Source organism: Cladophialophora bantiana (assembly GCF_000835475.1).
Source record: "Cladophialophora bantiana CBS 173.52 unplaced genomic scaffold supercont1.6, whole genome shotgun sequence".
Classification (NCBI taxonomy): domain Eukaryota; kingdom Fungi; phylum Ascomycota; class Eurotiomycetes; order Chaetothyriales; family Herpotrichiellaceae; genus Cladophialophora; species Cladophialophora bantiana.
The window spans coordinates 68205-91947 of record NW_015971580.1 but is presented as its reverse complement, the minus strand read 5'-3'; the positions used below and the strand labels follow the sequence as shown (position 1 = coordinate 91947).

Genomic DNA, 23743 nt, shown 5'->3' with positions numbered 1-23743 from the left:
TCAATCGAGCATGCATAAGTCTATAATGTCTCTTTCCAGACGCCCAGTCTATTTTCGATGATTCATGCCAGAACGCCGTACGATGCCGTGTCATATTCAGAAGTCGCATATCATTTTCCTTTTCGTTCTCAGTCCTCCGTGTCGGAATTCACAGGAGGAGGCGTGCCAGCAGGCGAATTGAGCCATTCGATACTTGATACCAGATTGTTAGCATATATCAAATGCCTGGTTGGGAGAGTCAAACTTACTGTCTCAATCTTCTTCTCACTTCTCTTTCCTTCAACTGGGCTCTTGTTAATTTCTTTTTTTTCTTCGCTTTGAATTTCATCTCGCTGTTGTCCTCTACACCCGAGTTGACCGCGGAAGCAGTTGCACTAGACACAGCGGAGCTGACGTTGCTGGAACCCGGCCGTGAGTCTTCAAACCGGTTCAGGTCAATGGCAAGGTGGCCTTTGTGTGTCACTCTTCCATCAGCCACATGCCATTGTTCCGGACACAAGGCCCCAACAAATTCCTCGTTATGACTGATCATGACAACACCGCCCTTGTAGTCACGGATAGCAACGGCCAGACCTCCCAGTGAATCTCGGTCCAAGAAGTTGGTCGGCTCGTCCAGGACCAGCAAGTGAGGGTTGTTCCACATGGCGCCTGCCAACACGACCTTGACCTTTTGACCACCACTCAATCCCGAGATTTCATTGTGGTTGGCGATCTCGGGATCTAATCCAACGTCCTCAAAATGCTTCGCAATCACCTTGGGCTCCAGGATACGATAACCCAGACCTTCGCGAGATGCCTCATGATCGTCAAACTCTTGAACTAGCTTCTGAAAGCCCCAGTCCAGCAACGTCTCTCTCGAGACTTGCGTGTTGAATTTTGGAAGCATACCCCGCCATTTCACCTCGTATTGGAATGTCTTCTTGTACTTTTGTCGGCCGATCAAATTCTCAACCTGTCTGCCACCCTTTCCATCTCCGAGGTCGATCCATTTGTCCATCTGCGCCTTATCCTCGTCAGTAAGCTGCCGCGTGGCTTTCATCAACACTTCTCGATCGTCCCCATTGGCATATCTCCACTGTAAGTACTGATTCGGCGTTTTCTCCAAGTGCATCTCGACGTGTTCCAAAGCATGTTGCTTGATGTAGCCAATTCGCAGATTAGGATGCTTTTCCACCTTCCCCGACTGAGGAATGGTTTCGCCCGTCAACAGTTTGATCAAAGTAGATTTGCCGGCGCCGTTGGCCCCAATGATTGCCACTCGGGATGACAAACTGAGCTGGCACGAAACATCGGTCAAACTGGGCTTCGACGCACCGGGATATGTATAGCTAACATTGGTCATTCGAATGATCGATCGCGTGTTGGACTTGACGCCGGAGAGAATGCCTGGAGGAGGGAATTTGAATTGTACTTGTGTAGCCGATAATGTGTAATAACTCTTGCCTTCGGGTTTGACTTTGACAAAAGCAGCTAGATTGCCAGGATAATGAACCAACTTCTTGTTCTCGTAATGGTAAATGTCCGTGCATACTGCGTCGAGGAAGCCAGAGTCGTGAGAGACGATCAATGAGGTGATTTCCGTATGCTTCTGGAGATACTCTTCGAGCCACTTGACGTTTGCCACGTCGAGATGGTTGGTCGGTTCGTCGAGCAGGAGAACATCGGCTCGCATCAGCATAGCCCTTGCCAAAGCCAGCTTCATCTTCCATCCTCCAGACAAAGAGCCCACCTTGTGGGACTGTCTGCCTTCCGGACCGCCTGTAAACCCAACTTCGCTAAGAACCTCTGAGATTCGCTGCTGTCCTTCTTTGGCAATTTCGGGATCCTTCGACACATACTCAAGGATGCTGATATCGGCGTCTTCGCCCTGATTGTGCTCAACAAAGCAGGTCTTCAGGACTTCCTTCGGCGGAAAACCTTCCAGCTTGCCTTCTGAAATGCTTCGCATCAATGTGGACTTTCCGGCTCCGTTGCGGCCGCACAAACCATATCGGTGCCCTCTCAGAAGTCGTAGATTGGTGTGAGATAATAATAGCATGCCTCCATAAGCCAGGGAGAAGTCTGCATTGACAATTTCCACCTCGTTTGGATCCTCCACGATGGGAGCGCCAAATTTCCTGTGATCCTCTTCGACAAAGTACCTCTGCACATCCCCGGCAATGGCTGCGCAATGCTCCTCTGGCATCATGTATTTGAGATATGGAGCAACTCGAGAAGGGATGCGCGAGAACGCTCGGGCATTGACATCCTCTCTCACCATCTCAGAGACGTAAATCTGTCCTCGTTTCCAGACTGTCATATCCTCCTTCTGCAGACCGCCCCGTGCTCGGATACCGCTGTCGAGGACCTTGAGAACATCATCGGAGGTGGTTCTGGCAATCTGGCCGTTTGTCACACCATCTCTATCATCACCCATGGCCTTCTTCATGACATTTACGGCTCTGGTAGCCAGTTCCCTCACTTCAGGAAGTGATGCATTGTCTTTAACTCGTTGCACACCCGGCTGCAGCTTGGGCAGGAAAGTTCTGGCCTCCACCGGGTCGTGCACGAGCTTGGTCAGATTCTCCACGACGACCACTGTTTGGCGAAGAACTTCTTGAGATGTAGCTGGAGTGTTGAGAGATCGCTCCAGCAATGGGGTAAGAAGGGCGAGGACGGGGGAAGTGACGATAGCGACGAAGGTGGTTTGAGAAAGAGCGTGAATGGCTTTCTGAAGAGTTTGGGAGGACGGGTTCTTCATGGTATCGATGAGTAAGGGTACCCGAGGCGCAACATCGTCGTTCTGGAGTAGGGTAGTGAGCGAAGTCATGGTCTTTGCAGCGGCTTTAGCGACTTCGGCCTTCAGATCATGCATTCCACCCTCAACAATCGGGATTAGTTCCTTGAGCGTCCTACCCATGGACTCCCGCAAAACATCTTTGGCTTGTTCCTCTTCTTTTGTGCCTGTTCCCACCTGGGCCTTATCGGCCATCTTTCCCATGAGTTTATATGCCCCCACAGTTCCTTGCCATTTTCCCGTTGGCTTCGAGAGATAAGACTGCAAAGCTGGGAGGAGACCTATAGCCATTGCCTCTGGAGCGAGGTTTTTGAATAGTTCGTCGACTGCATACTGCGCCGACTCACGGACAGAAGAGCCTTTATCGGCTAACCCATCAAGGACGAGATTGAAGAGGCCGCCGTCCTGGACCAGGAAGATCACTTCACTAAGCGGCTGCTCGCGGGGAAACCGCTCAAACATGGCCCCGAGGATGAACATAGCACTTTCCCGTTTGGCGCCATTCTTCTTGTCTGCCGCAGCCTTCTTAATCTCCGGTATAAGATTATAGGAGAGGAGGCCTCGAATCCCCACAGACTGAACAAGGAGGTTCGTGAGCGTGTAGGAGGCGTCGAGGGAAGTCTGGGCGGAGTTGGTGTCGACGATGGTTTTCAAAATGCTGCTGACTTCATCGGGCGCTGGAGCGATACCGGAAAAATTCGACTTCGAAGGGACAACGGTGGTGGCCATGGCGGGCGGCGAAGGAGGGCTTTCGAGGTGTGGCATTACTTTGCGCTCACAATACCGTGGAAGGCGGAATTTCCAGGTCTAACGAAAGCGAACAGATAAAACAAGACAAGAGGCCTTGACTCTTGAAAAGTAAAGAAAAGGAGAGGTAAAAAGCACGGTGGTGCCCCTCCCTATGCCACCGCAGCCCGAGAATGAGTGGAGAGTGAATCAAGGGGTACGACACAAAACAACAAAAAAAGATTATATCGCTGAACGGAGGAGGGGTTTGTTGGCGGAGGACGGCAGCCTATGAGAGAAATCTGAATCAGCCTGCGCCCGCCAGCCTCTGACTTCACTGGCTGTTCTGGAGGCAATTTTTCCTCAGCCTCGTCGAATTTTTTTCGGATCCTAATCGATAAGAGATAGGCTTTTTCAGCATATTGGCGCGCTGGGAGCCTAATCTTCACGCTCTAGCTCCAGAACCATGGCAAATGACTGACTAAGCAAGGCTGGATTATTCTGCTACTTTTTCAATGTTGGTCTCGATTCCTCCTCTTTACGGACTACTATGTCGAATGCAGCTTTTCAATATAAATATATTTACAGATGAATTCTCCTTGGGATAAATATTTTGCAATCCAGATTGATATCATCATATGGTGTCCAGGCGCCTTTGCATGGCCGCGGCAAAAACATATATGTGTCATGTCGGGTTTCGTGAGAAGCACTCAAAAGCCTGCTTCGGTATTGCCTTCGCCCATACTCTTGCTGGAACTGCTGCCACTTTGAATGGCACCAATGATCCCATCGATGTATGGAGCACCGCTCCATTTCTGATGGGTTAGCACATCAACACCAAGCTCCTTCTCCCGGCTCTGGACTAGCTTGACATAGGCAAGCATGCCGTCTTTCTTAAAGCCTCGTGATAGTTCTGCGGTAATCGTGGCTGTCGAATGGAGACCGGCAAGGGAGATCAGCTGAAGCACGAAGCCTTCTTTGGCAAGGTCCCAGACAAATGACTTCAGCGAAGCATCGTCGAAGCCTTGACCCATCCAGTTGAACGACGGGCTTAAATTGTAGACCAGTTTCTTACCTGGGTGCGCCTCACGGATCTCTCTGGCGAAACAGGCCGCCTTCGACACACTAGGATCTGCAGTCTCCAGCCACAGAAGATCGGCATAAGGCGCAAACTCAATAGCACGCTTGGTTGCCGCAGGGAGGCCCGCGCGGTAATGGTAGTATCCTTCTCGAGTTCGAGGGATGTCGCAAGACCAGATCACTGGAGATTTAGTGTACTGAGAAGAGAGATGGCGGCGTTTGGAAAGGGACATGTTGCGGTCTGCTTTGGTTTTGGCGAGATATTCAGAAGCATCTCCGCCCTCGGCTTTAATGTGAGCTCCAACGGCCTCGTCAAACGTGACCAACTTGTGATTCTTGACCCATTCAGACTCGAACTTGTCCACTTCAACTCCATCGGCGCCATTTAGTTCCATCTCTTGAAGAACCTCGGCCAAGGGATCCGTGTCCTCGGTCACGCCAAGAATGTACTCATGATCTCGGACGTCAATGGCGCTGGAGAGTAGCTTGCCGCTTTCAGAATCAGTTCGAGCAATGACAAGGTTTTCGCTGCCCATCATATCCCACTGAAACCTTGCTGCGACTAAGCGGTTGATGTGGTCGCCCACAGGGACCAATACCTTGCCGGCCAGATGTCCACATTTCTTGCCTCCATGGAGCTGATCCTCAAAATGCACCGCGGCAGCCCCATTCTCAGCGAAGAGCTTGGCCAGTTTAATGACCGCGGACAATCCACCGTGTCCGGTGTCGCCGTCTGCGACAATTGGTCTCAGGTAATCGATGTAGGGCGTATTCTTGCGTTCCTCGACAGTCATCTTCCGCCGCGCATCGAAATGTTTGCGATCATGGAGTTGCTGAGCTTTAAACAGCCTCTGAACTTGGTTGGGGACTGTGTTGTAAGGATAATCGCCGAAGTCGGCGGAAACTTCGTTAGTGGTGGTGAGGACGGATGAACAGGCCCAACCTGATACATAGAGGATCTCTTGGTTCGGTGCCTGCTGCGTCATCTGGACGGGATCAATTGCTCCCATTGTGTGGACCGGTTTTCCCTCTGCCGCTCTTTCGGCAAGCAGATTGAAAAGTTTTCTCGCCATGAGTGAACTGGGGTACACCTGCTGCAGTGTCCCTCGTTTGCTCACGACATCCTCTGGTCTGTAAGGCCTTTTGATACCTTCGTATCTCGGCGATTCCCACCATTTCTTTACATCTTCTACTTGTTGTTTGAACAAGATATCTTCGGCGTCGCCGGCTTTTTCCTCCGTTGAGAGAAGCTGGAATGAGTCGGAGGATAACGAAGTGGACACGGGAGGTTCGACTGAGGGTAAAGAGGCCATATACCGGGGCAGAGTTGCAAAAGGCCGTTTCAATGCTGGCGTTCTTATCGTAGGTCTTCCTGCGAGCCTCTCAAGGCTCCTGGGAAGTCGTCGAAGCATCGTTGGTCCTATTCTACTGACCTGTCATGAACATTGCAGAGTGTAGTGAGTGGGAGACGATCAAGGTGTCCTTTCCTGGGTTTTAGCATTAGAAAAGTCGCTTCTCTATGAGCTCGGCGGACACAAGCCCAACTCTGCTTTATCAGGAATTAACACCTCAATGGTGCAGAAAGGATGATGTAGATGGCACTTACCTCGTAGAGATGCTGGAGGTCAGTAGCCTCTTGCGACTTCGGGCCGTCAAGCGATGCGTTCCGGAAGGGATGCTTTCCAGGAGAAATGGAAGGCTGGCAAGAGCCTCGGGAGTCGGTTAGGTTCGGCGAGTTTTGTCTTGGGGAGAGCTGGCGAGAGCTGCCCCCGAAAATGCGCCTTTCACTCGTGACTTGTCGCTAACAAAAGACTCGGACTTCGCATTTTTGGCCCAAAGCTCAAAGCTCGTGCATGCCGCACTCTTGCAGACCCTGATATCTTTCTACTTCACTTTCTCCAGCAGTCCGCGATTCCTGCTTCTTTCTAGCGTCGATATCTCTCCTCTGGCGTCCATTGAAATCAACGGACCCCGCGCAGGAAGACCCGTCTTAGTGTTGATCGAGCCAGAAGTGCGAACAAGAGGTCAGCGACCGCAATGGCCACTACAACGAGGACGACCCAACATGCTCTGAGAAGCCTTCGTGCTGCTTCGTCAACCCGCCCGTATGGCTCCTTCATCCTCCGGACGTACGCCTCTGCCGCTGAGCCCGACCTCAAGGCCACGCTACAGTCTGTGATTCCCGAGAAGAGAGAATTGCTCAAGCAAGTCAAGAGCCATGCCGACAAGAAGATTGGAGACATCTCCATCGGCCAAGTCATTGGCGGCATGAGAACAATGAAGTCCATGGTCTGGGAGGGCAGTGTGCTGGACGCCAACGAAGGAATCCGTTTCCACGGCCGAACCATCGCCGACTGTCAAAAAGAGCTTCCCAAGGGCACCTCTGGGACTGAAATGTTGCCTGAGGCGATGTTCTGGCTCCTTTTGACCGGCCAAATCCCATCTACCTCTCAAGTCCGAGCCCTCTCGCGCCAATTAGCCCAGAAGTCGGATCTCCCACCCCATGTCATCTCCATGCTACGCTCCTTCGACAAGAACGTCCACCCTATGACCCAGCTGTCCTGTGCCGTTGCCGCGCTAAATACAGAGTCCGCGTTCGCCAAGAAATATGCTGAGGGCTTGAACAAGGCAGACTACTGGGAGCCTACCTTTGACGACAGCATCAGCCTTCTTGCTAAGCTACCTCGTGTCGCTGCCGCCATCTTTGACAAGTCTGCCCTCGACATGCCTTTGGACATGGATCAAGACTGGGCCTACAATTTCGCCAAGCTCCTTGGGAAGCCAGGGAAGGAAAATGAAGGGTTCCAGGATCTGCTTCGTCTCTACCTTGCCCTTCACGGAGATCATGAGGGTGGTAATGTCTCGGCCCACGCAACTCACCTGGTCGGCTCCGCCCTTTCTGACCCATTCTTGTCGTACTCTGCTGGCTTGTTAGGTTTGGCTGGGCCTTTGCATGGCCTTGCTGCCCAGGAGGTGCTTCGATGGATCCTGAAGATGCAATCTCATATTGGTGAGAGTTTCTCTGACCAGGATGTCAAAGATTACCTCTGGTCTACTCTTCGCTCTGGTCAGGTGGTCCCCGGTTATGGTCACGGTGTGCTCCGCAAGCCTGATCCACGGTTCAAGGCCTTGATCGACTTCGGCGATGCCCGTGAGGATATTGCAAAGAATCCAGTATACCGACTGGTCAAGAAGAACAGTGAGATTGCACCAGGTGTGCTGACTGAACACGGCAAGACCAAGAACCCTCACCCCAATGTCGACAGTGCTTCAGGTGTCCTCTTCTACCACTATGGCTTCAAGGATCCCCTGTACTACACTGTTACTTTTGGAGTGAGCAGAGGCCTAGGCCCGTTGGCGCAACTGATCTGGGATCGTGCTCTGGGCATGCCGATAGAAAGACCCAAGAGTATCAACCTTGAAGGCCTCTTGAAGTTGGTGTAACTTTGTCTGTCTAGCAGGAATTGTTGTACATAAAACTTGCCTGGTCTACGTGGATGGGACGGCGTCCTTTTTCTATGCTATTCAGACAGCAGGGTACTTCTCAAAATGATTTTGGTATAATATCTTGAGTACCTCGTGTTGCCTTGCGATGTTTATTGCAACCTGTGACGGAGCGGAATGAATTTGACCCGCCCTGCAAGTATTGTCCACTTGAGCCTCATGGAGAGGTTATTCGAATGTTGTTTTGCCTCACCGCATGACCTTCATCAACCAGATTAGTCGGACTCCAACGCCGACATCAAACAGTTCCTTGGGCTCCAGGTCACCATGTGGAACCTGTAAACAAGAGCCAGGGCGCCTGTGAATAAGATCTAGCTTCTACCATTGCAGCCCAGGACTTTCCGAGCTCCCCTATTGACTCTGAAGACCGATCATTGACATCCGTTGTATCCCTGCTGCTGCCACATTTTGACGCTCTTAACTACCATCTGACCGCCGTCCTTCCACGTCGGGTACCACACGTCACGCGCATTCCAGAAATCCTTCTTCGCGCTCTCACCCGCGTCGACCCAAGGCTTACCGTTTTTGCCGTCTTCAAACCACCCATTCGTACCGCCTACTGCGACATTCAGAATGAGATAAAAGTCTTGGTCAAATGGTGTTGATTCATGGTTGTACTTCGACCATGGATCCACAATACGAGTACCGTTTTCGTCAGCCTGGGGAAAGTGGCCCCGGCCCCAGAGTGGCTTGTCGAAGTTTGTATAGAGCACCTGAAGCAGACGAGTGTCGATGTACGTGAAGATATACTTCTCCGACCATTCGAGTCCGAATGTGTGAAACGTCTTTGCGAATGTCGTGTGCAATGCGTTCCTCTTGACATTAGTTCGCCACCAGGCATCATTGGCAGCGTCTGGGCCCCAATGCAGAGCGCTTGAAACAATATTATTGCCCCCTTGTGGATAGGTATGGTTGTTGCCACGAGACTCAACGATATCAATCTCCCCAGATCGGGGCCACACGCCGTATTTGGAATCGACAGGGAGCAACCAGATTGCCGGCCATAACCAGTCACCTTTAGGTAGCTTGGCTTCGACCTCGACTCGACCATATTTGATCACCGCCCCTTTCTTCGTGTTGATGCGCCCTGACTTGACAGGGTTGACAATAGTTCCATTGGTTGTATTTGTTCCTGTTATGCAGTTGCTCCAGACTGATGATGTGCATACACCGTCAGCCTGCAGATTGATCACGTTGTTGGTCTCGATAAGTCTAGAATCTTGAAGGGTCGGCTTGATATGGAGCATTCCTTCTTGAATAAAAACGTTTTCCATGGTGATAGTGGTCTCCTCGAACTGGCCATTACCGAAGCCCCCGACCTCGGCTTCTTTAGTCCAGATTTTGGTGTTGAAGCCATTTGAGAAATCCTCCAAATACACTGGACAGTATTTGTGATTGACCACGGTTCGAAGGCCATCCCAGACGAGAAAACCGGCAAGCCCCAAACCAATCGCAAGTCCAATTAGTGGAATGATTGTCACCCACTTCTCTCGAGGATCTTTGACCTTTGTCCACGGCCGTTCAACCTCTCCTTTCTTGACTCTGCGAGAGCGGAAGTACTTCTGGTTAAGGATGGGCTCAGGGAGTGCTGTCGATGATGCTACTCTTGACGGATCTCCGGAAGCATAAGGAGTGAGAAAGGGATCTACAGGCTTTTCCTGCTGGTATCCGGCACTCGCTATCGCCGAGTCCGGCGAGCCAGCTGGAGGCGTTCCGTCTCGACTCATCGTGGTGTCCGATCGGAAATATCTTGGATGGGAGAAATTTGTCACGATAAAGACGGCCACTTGGGAATGCAATGGTGTTGTTCAAAGTTCTCGACGTGAGAGAGTAAGAGGACTGCCGGTGAAGGCTTCACACATTCTCTGATAGTAGTTGGGCAACAGAAAGGCAAAAATGTGCCGAAAGTCGCCATGGATCGAGTCAGGCCATGAAAACAAATTTGGCACGAACCTCGAAAACTCGCAATGCTGATGAAGGCAAGGTTCCACGTCGGCTTAGAAAATTGAACCTGTCTCGGTCCGTTTGCTTATATGTCTCACGCGTTCATCAACCGAGATCGAGAGACTGGTCGGCCGTGTCGTTTGTTGCCAGTCTCCAAATATCTTGATGCAGATAGAGAGATTTCCGCAACACAGCCATTTCAGCGGGGCAGGAAGGAGATTGTCGTCGTGGGCGATGGAAGGAAATCACGATGCATGTGCCTGATTGTGAAGTCAGCGGCAGAAATAGTGACCTTGTGTAAGACGGTGAGTCTCTGTAATTACCCAAACTGGGTCCTTGGCCTGTCGAATATGACACAACGTCCTGCATGATGCATATAGGGCCTAGCCCGAATATGTCCAGTGGGGTAGTTTTTGTTTGCAGCCCTTGTGCGTGGTTTGAGACGAGGCTGACCTAAACCAGAGTAGGAATAGTCTATTGGGTCTATGTTTGAGAAGACCTTGGGGAAATGACCTGTCAACTTCCCTTGCATAACATCCCTTCTGCTCTGTTGTCCCTGTTCCAGATACACCCAGCACCATTACGTGCTGTATCAAACTAGTCTGGTGCAGCTCACAACCCTTTTCCTTTCTTGACTTTGGGCCTCCCTCCTGGGCTAGAAAGACATCCTATCGGTACCGCACTTTGACTCTAGTAGGGGCTTCTGAGCCGCAGACGCCGAGTTCTCATCCGCACACCATGGTCCAAATGCGAAAATTCCCAGGTAATCTCAGGATGGGCAAGGGTATCGTGAATCGAAACCCAAAGTTGTGAAAAGCTTGCAGGGTAGTCATCTCAGTTTTACGATGCCACTCTCCTTAAGCTACCTGCGGCCACATCTCCGCCGCACTACGTGGATGTCTCTGATTTTTGCTAGTCCACCTTCGAGCCCATATATTGCCCATCATAATGTTTCAAGGTAAGCAAGTGTATTGTTTGTCTTCAAAGCCGTCCGTGGGTTTCTCTTTCTCACTTTGCTAGCAAAGTCCATCTTTTCTCTCTTCCCCTTCACTTGCTCCATTGCTCCAAGAGCAAAGGTTTCCTCGATTCACGCATTTCCATAGTAGCGTGGGCCTCGTGCTTGATGCCATGAATCTAAATCAGAAAGCAACTCAGTGGACCGACTCGCCGGGCACATCCTCCCCCGAAGATATTTCTGCCTCGACATCACCTCCGACAGTTGGCTCATCCTTTCACAGCTCCGTTCATTTTAATGACTCCAACTCGCAAATTGACGTCGCATCTATTGGCGAGAGGTCAATACGAAGCATCCGAAGCGCCTTCGAGGGCATCAAACACGAGGTTATGGTGAACCATCTCTACCAGCAACAGTGTTCACGCCTTTGGGTCAGCGACGGCAGCGGAGAAGTAGAAGGCGTGATGCTACGAAAATCTCGTGGCATCTACTTGTCGTGTCCTCCCGAGCTTCGAGATTCACTATTTGGACAAGCTTGTGCGGACCTCAATGTGCAGGTAAGCCATATTATCAAAACCCCAAGAATGAACTCATTTGAAGATAGGTTGCCATGACGGTGAATTCAAGAGTCATCAAAACCTTCTTGGCCTGGGCTCCTGATGCGACAGACGTTCCTCTCATGAATGGCCTTCGAGTCCAGATTCTACCTTCAATTGCTCACCTTCCTCGTGCACGAAAATATCAATTTGCTGCCTTTGTTGCTGCCGACTCCTTGTTGGTGGTATGGGACGATGATCCTTGGAATGTAATGAAGAGGGCAGCTTCCATCGAGTCCGAGTTAATGGAGCTTGTCTGGCATACCGGAGAGGCCGGCGATGATGAAGAAGTCACCAACGAAAAGAATGGAGTTTGTGCGGCCTCTGTTGGTTCAGAGTTTGGAGAGCTACCACCTCAGGACCGTCCTACCCACTTGATGAATACTACCCTTGTCGGGTTTACACTAATCATCGTTGTCACATTGCTTGGCTTGGCATGCCGGTCTTTGGCAACTGAAATTGCTGTGGATGGTTCATACATTCGTCTTGCTTTTCTCTCCTTGGTCCCTATACAGATCTTTTTCACGTTGGTGAGCCATCTATCCTTGGTCCTTTGGTCTTACTAATGATTCTTCAGTTCTTCGCACAGGTTATTGTTGGCTGTGTTGCACAATGCTTTGGACCTATACAACAAATGCAAGTCAACTCAAAATACTTCTCAGCAAAATGCTCTCCTCGCTTACATACACTTACGCTGCCACATGTCACTATTCAATGCCCTGTCTACAAGGAAGGACTTGCCTCCGTGATTGCACCGACAGTCAAATCTATCAAGCGAGCTATCTCAACGTACGAGTTGCAGGGCGGCACTGCAAATATGTTCGTCAACGACGATGGCCTCCAGATCATTGATGAAGAGCAACGCAAAGCACGAATTGAGTTCTACCAGGACCATAATATCGGCTGGACTGCTCGCCCGAAGCATGGTAGCGAAGGATTCATTCGCAAGGGCAAGTTCAAAAAGGCCTCTAATATGAACTATGGGTTGATGTTGTCATGCAAAGTCGAGGAGAAACTCCAAAGATACCACCGCAACTTCGTCTGGACCCAAAATGACGAATCCGAAGCCTATGACCAATGCTTGCGAGAGGTTCTGGAGGAGACCCCACGTGCTTGGGCTGATGGCAACATCCGGGTAGGAGACTATATTTTGTTGATCGACAGCGATACTAGAGTGCCAGCTGACTGCCTGCTCGATGCCGTGAGCGAGATGGAACAGTCTCCGAATGTCGGAATCATGCAATTTGCATCGGGCGTGATGCAAGTTGTGCATACATTTTTTGAAAACGGCATTACCTTCTTCACCAATCTCATCTACACGGCTATCGAATATACTGTCGCCAACGGCGACGTCGCACCATTCGTGGGTCACAATGCCATCCTCCGATGGAGTGCCATCCAGCAGGTTTCTTACATCGACGAAGACGGCTATGAGAAATTCTGGTCTGAATCGCATGTTAGCGAAGATTTTGACATGTCATTACGACTTCAATGCGACGGATATATCATCAGACTTGCGTCCTGGGCCCATGGAGGATTCAAAGAAGGCGTCAGTCTAACCGTCTATGATGAACTTGCTCGATGGGAAAAGTACGCTTATGGATGCAACGAACTTCTTTTTCATCCAATGAGGAAGTGGATCTATAAAGGGCCTTTTACAGAACTTTTCCGACAATTCTTCTTCTCAAACATTCGATTCACTTCCAAGATCACCATCATTAGCTATATCGGCACATACTATGCCATCGGTGCTGCCTGGATGATGACACTAGCCAACTACTTCGCCATTGGCTGGTTCAACGGCTACCTAGACAAATACTACATCGACAGTTGGAAAGTGTGGTTTAGTATTGTCATTGTCTTCAACGGTCTAGGGAATATTGCTCTTGCAGTCATGCGGTACCGCATTGGTCAGAAATCATTTATCCCGGCTTTGGTGGAGAACTTCAAGTGGATCGTCATGCTCTCGATCTTCCTGGGCGGGCTCTCCCTCCATGTTTCCCAGGCGCTACTAGCGCACATGTTCGAAATCGATATGACCTGGGGCGCTACCTCCAAAGAAGCCGAGTTTTCCAACTTCTTCATCGAGGTTCCCAAAGTGGTACGGAAGTTTAAATTCAGCATCGCCTTTGCATTCGTCGGTATTGTCGGCATGACCGTTCTCGCCACAAATCCAGGAGGCTATATTCCATATGACTGGATAATTGTGGACTTCATCGCCATTCTGCCAATGAGCACAGTTACTGCAAGCCATTTGCTGTTACCAATTGTGTTGAATCCTGCGCTGATGACATTCTCCTGGTGATATGAGAGATCCATGGTCCCAGGATTGAGCCACCACTCTCTCGTCAACGATCATGGTCGAAGGAGGCTTTTGTTGGGATTGGTGAACATGTTCGACGATCGGGCACACAAAAAGGATAGAACAACTATATCTGCTTGGGGTGTTGACACTATCATATTATCATCATGATCTTTTTTTCTGCGACGATGCTTTGGGTACTCTTCGGCGCACAGTATCTGTTCGTTAATCGTCCCCTCATTTCGACATAGTCGCGGATCAATCATAAATTGCAACATTCAGACAATCCCTCCCAAAATGAGACACAGCCCTTGTGCAGCTCCCGTAGACTTCTCACATTCATGCAAAAGACGAAAAGAAGGGGTACCGGAACCCATGGTTGAGAGTAGAAGCGGAAGACACGAACCGGATGGTTTCTTGTCAGCCCGGGCGCATTGTGTATGTATTCCCCTTCATTCAGTTGCGGAATTGGGGGAGCAAATCATTCTATCCACCTCTCACGACACCTTGAGCACTGCCCTGCCTGCGAGCTTACCAGCAACCATGAGGTCGATATACTTGTCCAGGTCCTCCAGAGTTCCCTTGGTCAGGATGGGCTGAAAAGAGACAAAAGTTAGCAATTATGGACCCGTCGTTCTTGTGAAGAAGCTTCTGGTTTGCTTACATGTACCAAACCCCGAGCTGTGAAGTCAAGGGCTTCTTCAACATCCTTCAATGTGCCAACAACACTGCCCACAACATTCAATTTCTTCAAGCACATCATGAGAGGAGGTGCGCCTGCGATGATTGTTGGATCCTTGGGCAGGCCAACAGCAACTACAGTACCACCTGGACGAAGCAATCCAGGTGCAGATGCGTAGGCTTCCTTTGTAGCTGCTGTCACAATGACTCCGTGAGCTCCATACTTGGTGATCCGCATGACTTCGGCGGCTATATCCTGGGTCTTGGTGAAGTCAATAAACTCCTCAGCGCCCAGCCGTTTGCAAAGGTCGCGCTTTTCATCTCCACCGTCAATGGCGATGATCCTCATGCCCTAGATGTCTTGGTGAGCAAAGATGATCACAGTTGCATCCATATGCATCCAGATGTGCTAGATCATACCATTGCTTTGGCATACTGCACTGCGAAGTGACCAAGACCGCCACCAGCTCCCGGAAGCACCTAGATCAGCTAGTGAGTAAGTTTCGAAGACGCCTCAGCCGATCAACACCTACAATCCACTGCCCGGGCTTCACAGCACTTCGTTTGCAAGCCGTATATGCTGTAACCCCTCCGCACATGATAGGTCCGGCCTCCTCGTCGCTAACACCTTCTGGAATGCGAGTGGTGTATCTTCCGTCGCTCAGAGCGTATTCTTGGAATGTCCCAGCCTGGCTGAAGCCCGAATTCTTCTGGTTTGGGCAATGGAGCTCATCGACACCGTTCGTACAGAATTCACACTCGCCACAAGTACCCCAGACCCATTTGATACCGGCACGATCTCCAACCTTCCACTTATGGTGCATGTTGTCTCCAACCGCAACAACGACGCCAGCACCCTCGTGGCCGGCAATGCCTTTTGTGGCTGGTAGCATGGATAGCCCAAACGAAGCCCACTCATCCTTGATTAAAGACTTGTCCGAAGCACAAAGACCGGTCCTGCTTGATTGTCAGACATTGAAGTTACCTTGCAGGAAAAATACATGCCAGTTGATCTTGACCAGAATTTCCCCGGGTCCCGGAGTCGGCACGTCGACCTGTTGGACGGGAGCCTTGGCAGCAGATCCCTCGCCGACTTTGACCGCAGCCTTTTGTTGTTTGGGGATCGATACTGCAGTCATGGTGATCGATGTTGAAGTGGAATGATTCAGTACAGTGACAAGGTTGTAAATAAAACGAAGCAAAGGTTGGTCTCCTGTCAAGTAAGAATGACGCACCGAGAAAGCAGCAAGGCCAGTAACGGAGCAGACGAGACGAAGTTTTATAGCGTCAGGCCAACCTTTGTTACATGGGTACGATACAAAAAATATCCTTTGGTCCTCGGGACGCGCCCCTGCATATCGAGTCGATGGGATAGAGTCGCGCCCCGCAGATACCGCAGATGTGAAGGGTCCTTATTCGGTCGAAGGCTGTCTAAAGGCGGGGTACCAGGTCAGAAGACGTGGAGAACTTGAGCAAGGAGGATGCCAGAAACACTGGACCAAAGCATCGTCGATAGGTATAGCACTTGTACTTCCCTTGGCCGAGCAAGTTGATTGGATTCCCCGTCATTGGCATCCTCTGATCGCTTGCCGGCAGCATGAGCCGAACTGAAATCTGTGAGCTGGCGCCAGACACAAAGTCCATGACGGGAAGAGGAACGCGCTTCGGGACCCGAAAGCGGCTTGAGATTCATGGCACTAGACATTGATGGAGGAAAAAAATACGGTCAGTTGGCGATATCGCCTTTAGAGAGATGGAGGAGGGTGATCTGTGCACCAAGTAGAGTCAAGTAGACAGGGTGTGAGAGGAGCACCGAGGCTGGGGAGGGTAGAGGAGGGCAAGAGGAGGGGCAAGGAGACGAGGACCGGTATCGAGTAGGGAAAGTAGGCCGCGAGATACGATAATTACGCCGACTCTACATACCCCGTCGGAATGGACATGGGTCTTCCTCACTGCGCAATCCGCAATCCGCAATCAAAAACTCCTCCTTCTCCTCATCTTCCTCCTGTCGGTTGGACGGGTGAACGGAGGACATTTCAAAGTGTACCGGTCTGCCCTCCTAAAATCTTGCTTCCTGCCTCGCTGTGCGCCTTCAGCAGAACCCAAAGAGAGCTTCCCAAGCCATCCTGTCACCAACGATGGTGCTCGCTGTATGCATCTCGAGACCTCTGTTGTCCTGAAACCTCGCGATTAGCTGACACCCTTGCCCTCAGGCTATTGGCCAGATCTGTTCGAATGCATCTATGTCCCATAATCTTGCGCAATGCCAGAAGCTTGTGCAGAAGGCTGTGGCGGCCGGAGCGAAGGTGGGTGGGTTGGTCGTATTCTTTCTCAGGGTCTCCGGCTCTCCATCTTGACGAGGCCATTGACCTGTTCCTCACCAGCGAAACCATTCTTCTAGGCCCTCTTCCTCCCCGAGGCCTCTGACTACATCGCCGCCTCCGCTGCAGAATCGGTTGAGCTCTGTCAAGATGTCTCCAAGAGTCACTTCGTTCGCGGTCTTCAACAAGCTGCCAGAGCTCATTCCTTGCCCATCAATGTCGGGATCCACGAGCCAACAAATCCACCCTCCAAGAGAATCCGTAACACTCTGATCTGGATCGATCAAGAAGGGGATATTGTACACAGATACCAGAAACTGCACCTATTTGACCTTGATCTTCGTCCAAACGGGTCAAGGTTGAAGGAGAGTGACTCAACTGAGCCCGGCCATGAGATCATTCCACCATATTCCACATCACTGGGCGAGATCGGCAGCCTGATCTGCTTTGACCTGCGATTTCCCGAGCCTGCACTTAGATTGCGTAGGCAGGGAGCTGATGTATTGCTCTATCCGTCTGCGTTCACCGTTCCAACCGGAAAACTCCACTGGGAGATCCTGCTGAGGTGCCGAGCTGTTGAGACCCAATGCTGGGTCATAGCTTCAGCGCAATGTGGCAGGCACAACGGGAAGCGCGTGAGTTATGGTGATACCATTGTAATTTCACCCAATGGTCAGATTGCCGGGCGGCTGGACCATGTTGATGATATAGAGAAGGAGGAGGAACAAGCACGAGAGCCGGACATCCTCACGGTCGACATCGATCTCGGTTCGCTTCGAGACGTCAGGCGAAGTATTCCTTTGCTTAGAAGAACTGACGTTTACCCAGAGATATAGCAAGGTCGAAAGCGATGCATGCACAGTTAAAAGACCCTTACCACGGCGTATCGAACTAACGCGCACATCTTTCCGAGGTTCAATATGCTCGTTCATGGCAGGATTAATGGGATTTCCGAGGACACAGAACATTTGAGTCTACGTCTTCTAAATATTCGGCCGTCCAGCAGGGGGACAGGGTACTCTGGGTGCAAAACAGCCTAATGTAACAGGCCTCTTTCCAGTATGTTGGCGTCTTGCCTCTGGATTCAGGCAGTGGCTTAGACATAGAAGGACAGGTCCGCTATTGAAGGAAATGCCAATGGTCACTCTCCGTTCGCTTTGCATTTCCCACAAATCGGACGCTCTGAAACCTGGCGTTTTGCACTTTTCCTTTTCACTTGTTCAACAGCCTGCTACGATTTTAGCAGACGTTGAAATCTCTCTTCTGAGTATACGAAGCCTTCACCTCACAAACTATATCTCTGCATAGGTATTGTGCGAGCCTCAAGCACATATCCTACAGGCTAGGGCCGGAGTTAGTACTTCGGAGTACGTTGTACGTCAGGTGTCCCTCAGAAACTTCGTACCCAGTACAAAGATCTCAACCGCACTTGCTAATCCCCGCGCTGCTTGATGGCATTCAACAAAGGCCGTCAACACGACCGATGACGACTTCGTCTTTCTCGGGAAAAGAAAACGGAGAGTCTTGCTCTGTACGAGTATTCTGCCGGATTGCCACATGACGTATAGTACCAGCCCTGGAGACAACGAAGGTGTGCCGACATCGCGGTCCGACTACCCGGCAAGAGACGATCGACCTGTTCTGCCTGGGCGCTTTAGCAGGGGAGCCGAGATGACGAGCAAATGACAGTCCCCACTGAAATGAACATATCGCTTTACGAAGAGTGCGCTGAACAACGATGAACTGGCCGCTGCTCGGCTTGGACATATTCATTTAGTGGCAAGTCAAGGAGCCGCTACTGTGAATAACTTTGACCCTCTGCTAGCAATGAAGGTAGCCTCTATCTTCATCACGAAAAATATCTCACTTCGAAACTGAGGTGGAGGCTTTGTCAAACTGTCCTACCCTTGTTTATGCTAGGAACCTAGAATCTCAAGAGTCTCTCAACCCTGCGGAGAAAGCTGGAGGGCGAGCTAGCCTTCTGAATAAGAGTGCATTGACGGACCTTTCCCGGGAAAGGTTATCGCACTCCTTGACGCCCCCTGGATGATCCCCTCTTTGATCTTCGTACGTGGGCTTTGCCGTATATCCGACACCGGACCTTTAAATCCAGAGCCATGCGGCCGCTCCTGACAAAGCAGGGCATTTCTGGGGAAACAACCACATTTAATAATGCTTTCAAGATATTTGACTAGTCTATTGCTGCCAACATTCATCATGGCAGTGAGCGACCTGCGAACGACTTGACATTAGCATCAATTGCAACGGAATGCAGGGATCCAAATTAGCAACAACCCAACCACCATTTGCTTCGGCTTCCTCGTCCACTCTAGATGATATTCCGGAGATCGAGAAGGAAGCGATGCCTCCCGATTCGGCGTCCGACGTTTTGTCGGTCCAGGACCTCGAGAAAGGCGAAGAAGCTGTTGTTCCAGAACGTACGTGTCCAACTGATAATTCGCGCGGTGATCTCGTCGAATTCGATGGTCCACAAGATCCGGAAAACCCCAAGAGTTGGTCAAAGGTAAAAAGATGGGGAATCACCGCTTCAATGGGTCTCATGGTATGTCCTTTAAAATGCCAATCGCTTTGAGTTCTCTTTTCTGCAAAGATCAGATTGCTAATATCCTCTGGGAAGACCCTGGTCGTAACTTTCGCTAGCTCAGTCTACGCCGTTGCTATCTCACCCGTAGCAAAAGAATTCCATATCGGAGAAGTTCCTTCGACTCTCGGAGTATCGCTTTTCCTGCTTGGTTTTGTGTTTGGCCCTGTCCTCTTTGGTCCAGCATCCGAAGTTTTTGGCCGGCGTGTACCACTCTTTGCAGGTTATATCATTTTCGCCATCTTTCAAATCCCGGTGGCCGTGGCTCAGAATGTTGAAACAATCATGCTCGGTCGTTTCTTCGGAGGATTTGCCGCTTCAGCCCCATTGGCCGTCGTGGGAGGTGCCATGGCTGATATCTGGGGACCCGTTGAAAGGGCATATGGGATTTGTGTGTTCGCAGCCTCTGCTTTCACAGGGCCGGTTGCTGGGCCTATCATCGGCGGTTTCGTTACCCAGTCTTATCTTGGCTGGCGTTGGACCGCTTGGATTACCTTGATCATGGCTGCACTGTTCGGATGTATCGGACTAGTTCTGATCCCTGAGACCTCCGCCGCGAGGATATTGCAAACGAAAGCCAAGCGATTACGATATGAAACACGAAACTGGGCACTCCATGCGAAAGCCGATGAAAGTCGAGTCAACATACAGACATTGACGACCATATATCTCGTTCGGCCGTTTGTCATGTTCGTCCAGGAACCAATCCTTGCCCTTATGACTGCATACATGAGCTTCATTTATGGCATCTTGTATCTCCTATTCGAAGCCTATCCAATCTCGTTTCAGGAACAACGGGGCTGGAATCCTGGCATTGGATCTCTTCCGTTTGCCGCTTTCATTGTCGGCATTGCAATGGGGACAGGATTGATTGCGTTTTCGACGAGGACCAACTTCACAAAGGCCTTCAAAACACACGGCAAGGTCATTCCCGAAGAGAGATTGCCTCCCATGATCGTCGGAGCAGCCGTCCTCCCACTCGGCCTCTTCTTATTTGCTTGGTAAGACTACGTTTACTAACTAGTCTTCACGCCGACTTTGTGGCTAGATTCGTCTGCTGACCCATTACAGGACGTCCGATCCTCATATTACTTGGGTACCTCAAGTGCTTGCTACGGCCCTCCTCGGCATGGGCTGCCTGGTAACCTTCTGGCAGGGAGTTAATTATATCATCGATTGCTACGGTTTCTATTCCAACAGTGCCATCGCTATCAACACTTTTGTCCGATCTATAGCTGGCGCAGGCTTCCCCCTGTTCGCCCCAGCTATGTACCACAACTTGGGTGTAGCATGGGCAACCTCGCTACTGGCGTTCCTTTGCGTGGTTTTCTTCCCGGTGCCAGTTCTCTTCTACATTTACGGGGAAAAGATTAGAAAAAGATCGAGGTTCAGGCCAATTAGTTGACAGGGGCTCAGCCAGAGCATACACAGATGCTTTCTCCGGCAAAAGCAAGTATAATACGACTGTCTGCCGGAGACCAGTCCCTTTGGTCACGACTTTTCCTGTCTCTCTCCAAGCCCCGTCGAGGAAGGGGCTTCGTATGGACAAAGTGCGAGTAAATCCAGGATTGGCGTCGATCAGACCGTGGGATCGAAGGCTAAACTTATGGCAAGAGGAAATGAAGCAGCAACGGTCCAAAATGCAGGCAGAATTACGCAAGTGAGGCACTTGTCACCGAGTTCCCCAGATAAAAATACCAGAAAATCAGGGTCCTGACAAGCAAAACCATGAACTGGATAATATAGAAATGAGCAACCGTATACACAACCTAACTGTATTGCTTTTGAGTTGTCGATGGACCTCACTAATCCTAGAGGTTAACTTTGGCTTTCTAAAACTGCCTGTACTGGTATCTCCACGACTCCCTGTGTACAAATGTAATCCCTCATCACAATTTGCCGAGGTTCATCGGCCAACTGGGAGTGAGTAGCAACGAGGCGGTTGTCAGCCATTCACTGTGCCATTACTATGGCTTTATTTACCTACATTTATGTTTGTGATTCTTTGATGAGTTCTTGCCTTCTGGCCCCTCAATTATTTTGTACATTTTCTGGGACTTTGGAGCGATGTGTATGGAATAGAGCAAATTTCTGGAGTTTCGGCAGCGGCTTACGAAGCTACCAGAGGAAGAAGCTGAGTTCACTCTGACAAGACCTATTCGGCATCATGGAGTCCAACTTTCACCGAGATTTCGATCTTCCATGGTGCAAGAACCTTCTACGTTCCGACATATCAATCGTCGAAGTCCCTTTTCAGCACCCGCTCCGCAATGACACGCCCTTGAACAAAGGTGTCTCAAATACTATGTTCAGACAAACCCTCTATAGCCCCGACGCCATCCGCGCTCAGATAAACTTCAAGCGACCTACAGCTGAGGCCGACTCCATCATTCCGTGGGAATACTGCTATCTCTTGTCCCTCGGCTCTGGGATCGACGGCAAGGCAGGTCGCGCGCATGGGGGGTTCAATGCGTTGATCTTGGATCAGATAACTGGTACCGTGGCGTCAATGGTGTCGGGGAGCTTTGCACCGGCGACAGCAACCATGACGGTGGACTACAAAGCCCCGATTGACACGCCTGGGGTCGTGCTATGTCGTTCGTGGGCGGTCGAGCGACAGGGTAGGAAAACGTGGGTCAAGGCGAGGATCGAGGACGGAAGGGGAAAACTGCTCGCCAGCGCAAAGTCGTTGTTCGTCGATCCGAGACCAGAAAAAATATAGAACTCCGCAGCCCTTTTTGGAAACTCTCGGGTGTGAAGGTACCGGCTTGCATTCATTCCTTGCGCCACACAATGACTAGAAGGAGAATGAGCGTGCCACAATACGATATCTTTCTGCTCTCGGTCTTTGGGGTGCCAGCGAGCCGAATCGAACAATAAGTGACGCAGTTAGAAAGAGTGTAACTCGAAGTCCACGCCGGATCCTATGTAGCTAAAGTTAGATCAACAACGATAAAGGGGTCGCTATATCTAACGTGGCTGACGACGTAGGTGGAGGACAGAGTGCCTCTATTTCTAAGGTCAATGGAATACTTGTTACCAGCGAAGGACACCCCTGTTCTTGCCCTGTTCTAACAGCAATAGACTGTGTGTCATTCCGATTCGGCTTCTTGGGCTTCCGAGCTCGGCTTAGTATTCAGCAGCTTTTCTATTTAGGAAGGTATTCCGATTATTTTCAGAATTGTCTTGATCACTGAATTGTTTCCGAGTCTTGGTACTCTATGGATGGAACTTTCAAGACGCCCATTCACGTATGAAGGGGTCAAAAAGAGGAAGAATTCACGAAGTGAGTCGCAGAGTCGATGTGCCTCATTATGCATGTTCACGGAAATGTCGTGTGCTGGATTGAAGACAATAACATGTCTCCAGTTTGGTTGATCCTTGGGATACTATCCTTCTTGAAAAGGTAGCACCCTTTCGCATTGATCTCTATCACCAATGAAGTTGTAGATGCCGCCTATCTAAGCTCTTTTTTCTCTCTAACCTATGGAGACTGATCACCATTAATTCTCATCTACCTGCGCCAACCTCCCATCTAGTTTCAGATCTTATACCTCTTCCAATTTCGACACGGCAGTCTCAATTCCCCGGCTGTTCATTGAACAAGGAAGTGAGGCAGAAGCAAACGTGACTGGGAGATTTTGATAAGGCCATATCGATGCAGCTGGGAGAATCGTACCGACGTGGTGACAAATACCAAAACGATCCAGAATGGATGAGCCTGAAGCAAAGTTTTCTACTTCCTGGAAAGTCGCATGGCATACCAACTTCCATTCCCATTGTATCCTTGCGCCCGTGTCCACCACCCCGTCCCATATGTTTCTTTCCCAGCGTGCTACTGCACTATTTCACTGGTAGATCCACAGATCCTCCAACAGCGACTGCGAAGATGCTCAACCCCTGAAACAACCGTTCACTCCCACTCGTCTGCTTTCGCCCACCATTTCCTAATGGTCACGATAACCCGTCACTAAGTATTGGCGATAACTCCCCGCTAAGCACCGCCGACTACCCTAGTGCTTCAGAGACCGGCAATGACATATGCCTGTTTGTGAGTAAGGACAGCAGCAGCAAGTTCAACACTCCAGGTGACGTCGACAATTCCAACCCCGGCACAAAAGACTGGATATCATTAAGAAATTACCCTTTTATTCGTAATAGCAACCTCCCCGAGACATCTCGTATGGCTTGCAAATCCCTCCGACAACTTGTTGTGATGGATCTGTCACATCGACTACGCCACTGAAACTCCTCAG

At 50.4% G+C, this 23743-nt stretch overlaps 9 protein-coding genes across 9 annotated transcripts; 5 read left to right on the top strand and 4 right to left on the bottom strand.

The window, feature by feature from the left end:
- Positions 1 to 244: 244 nt before the first annotated feature.
- On the bottom strand, positions 245 to 3505 carry Z519_04361 (uncharacterized protein; the record flags this gene model as incomplete). The annotated part of the gene is made up of 1 exon (XM_016762107.1): positions 245 to 3505. The coding sequence occupies one exon, from the start codon at positions 3503 to 3505 to the stop codon at positions 245 to 247; it is 3261 nt and encodes a 1086-aa protein (XP_016621054.1).
- A 707-nt stretch (positions 3506 to 4212) lies between these two features.
- On the bottom strand, positions 4213 to 5994 carry Z519_04360 (isocitrate lyase; the record flags this gene model as incomplete). Its single annotated transcript, XM_016762106.1, has 1 exon — positions 4213 to 5994. One exon carries the CDS (start codon positions 5992 to 5994, stop codon positions 4213 to 4215), a length of 1782 nt encoding a protein of 593 aa, XP_016621053.1.
- A 625-nt stretch (positions 5995 to 6619) lies between these two features.
- Positions 6620 to 8026, top strand: Z519_04359 (2-methylcitrate synthase, mitochondrial; the record flags this gene model as incomplete). The annotated part of the gene is made up of 1 exon (XM_016762105.1): positions 6620 to 8026. The coding sequence occupies one exon, from the start codon at positions 6620 to 6622 to the stop codon at positions 8024 to 8026; it is 1407 nt and encodes a 468-aa protein (XP_016621052.1).
- Positions 8027 to 8457: 431 nt separating this feature from the next.
- Positions 8458 to 9813, bottom strand: Z519_04358 (uncharacterized protein; the record flags this gene model as incomplete). The annotated part of the gene is made up of 1 exon (XM_016762104.1): positions 8458 to 9813. One exon carries the CDS (start codon positions 9811 to 9813, stop codon positions 8458 to 8460), a length of 1356 nt encoding a protein of 451 aa, XP_016621051.1.
- A 1345-nt stretch (positions 9814 to 11158) lies between these two features.
- On the top strand, positions 11159 to 13886 carry Z519_04357 (uncharacterized protein; the record flags this gene model as incomplete). The annotated part of the gene is made up of 3 exons (XM_016762103.1): positions 11159 to 11542; positions 11590 to 12111; positions 12159 to 13886. 3 exons carry the CDS (start codon positions 11159 to 11161, stop codon positions 13884 to 13886), a joined length of 2634 nt encoding a protein of 877 aa, XP_016621050.1.
- Positions 13887 to 14380: 494 nt separating this feature from the next.
- Positions 14381 to 15703, bottom strand: Z519_04356 (uncharacterized protein; the record flags this gene model as incomplete). The annotated part of the gene is made up of 5 exons (XM_016762102.1): positions 14381 to 14479; positions 14548 to 14916; positions 14985 to 15044; positions 15098 to 15496; positions 15566 to 15703. 5 exons carry the CDS (start codon positions 15701 to 15703, stop codon positions 14381 to 14383), a joined length of 1065 nt encoding a protein of 354 aa, XP_016621049.1.
- A 999-nt stretch (positions 15704 to 16702) lies between these two features.
- Positions 16703 to 17721, top strand: Z519_04355 (uncharacterized protein; the record flags this gene model as incomplete). The annotated part of the gene is made up of 3 exons (XM_016762101.1): positions 16703 to 16714; positions 16778 to 16870; positions 16966 to 17721. The coding sequence occupies 3 exons, from the start codon at positions 16703 to 16705 to the stop codon at positions 17719 to 17721; spliced, it is 861 nt and encodes a 286-aa protein (XP_016621048.1).
- A 1433-nt stretch (positions 17722 to 19154) lies between these two features.
- Z519_04354 (uncharacterized protein) lies at positions 19155 to 20892 on the top strand (the record flags this gene model as incomplete). The annotated part of the gene is made up of 3 exons (XM_016762100.1): positions 19155 to 19448; positions 19524 to 20488; positions 20559 to 20892. 3 exons carry the CDS (start codon positions 19155 to 19157, stop codon positions 20890 to 20892), a joined length of 1593 nt encoding a protein of 530 aa, XP_016621047.1.
- Positions 20893 to 21654: 762 nt separating this feature from the next.
- On the top strand, positions 21655 to 22209 carry Z519_04353 (uncharacterized protein; the record flags this gene model as incomplete). The annotated part of the gene is made up of 1 exon (XM_016762099.1): positions 21655 to 22209. One exon carries the CDS (start codon positions 21655 to 21657, stop codon positions 22207 to 22209), a length of 555 nt encoding a protein of 184 aa, XP_016621046.1.
- Positions 22210 to 23743: the final 1534 nt, after the last annotated feature.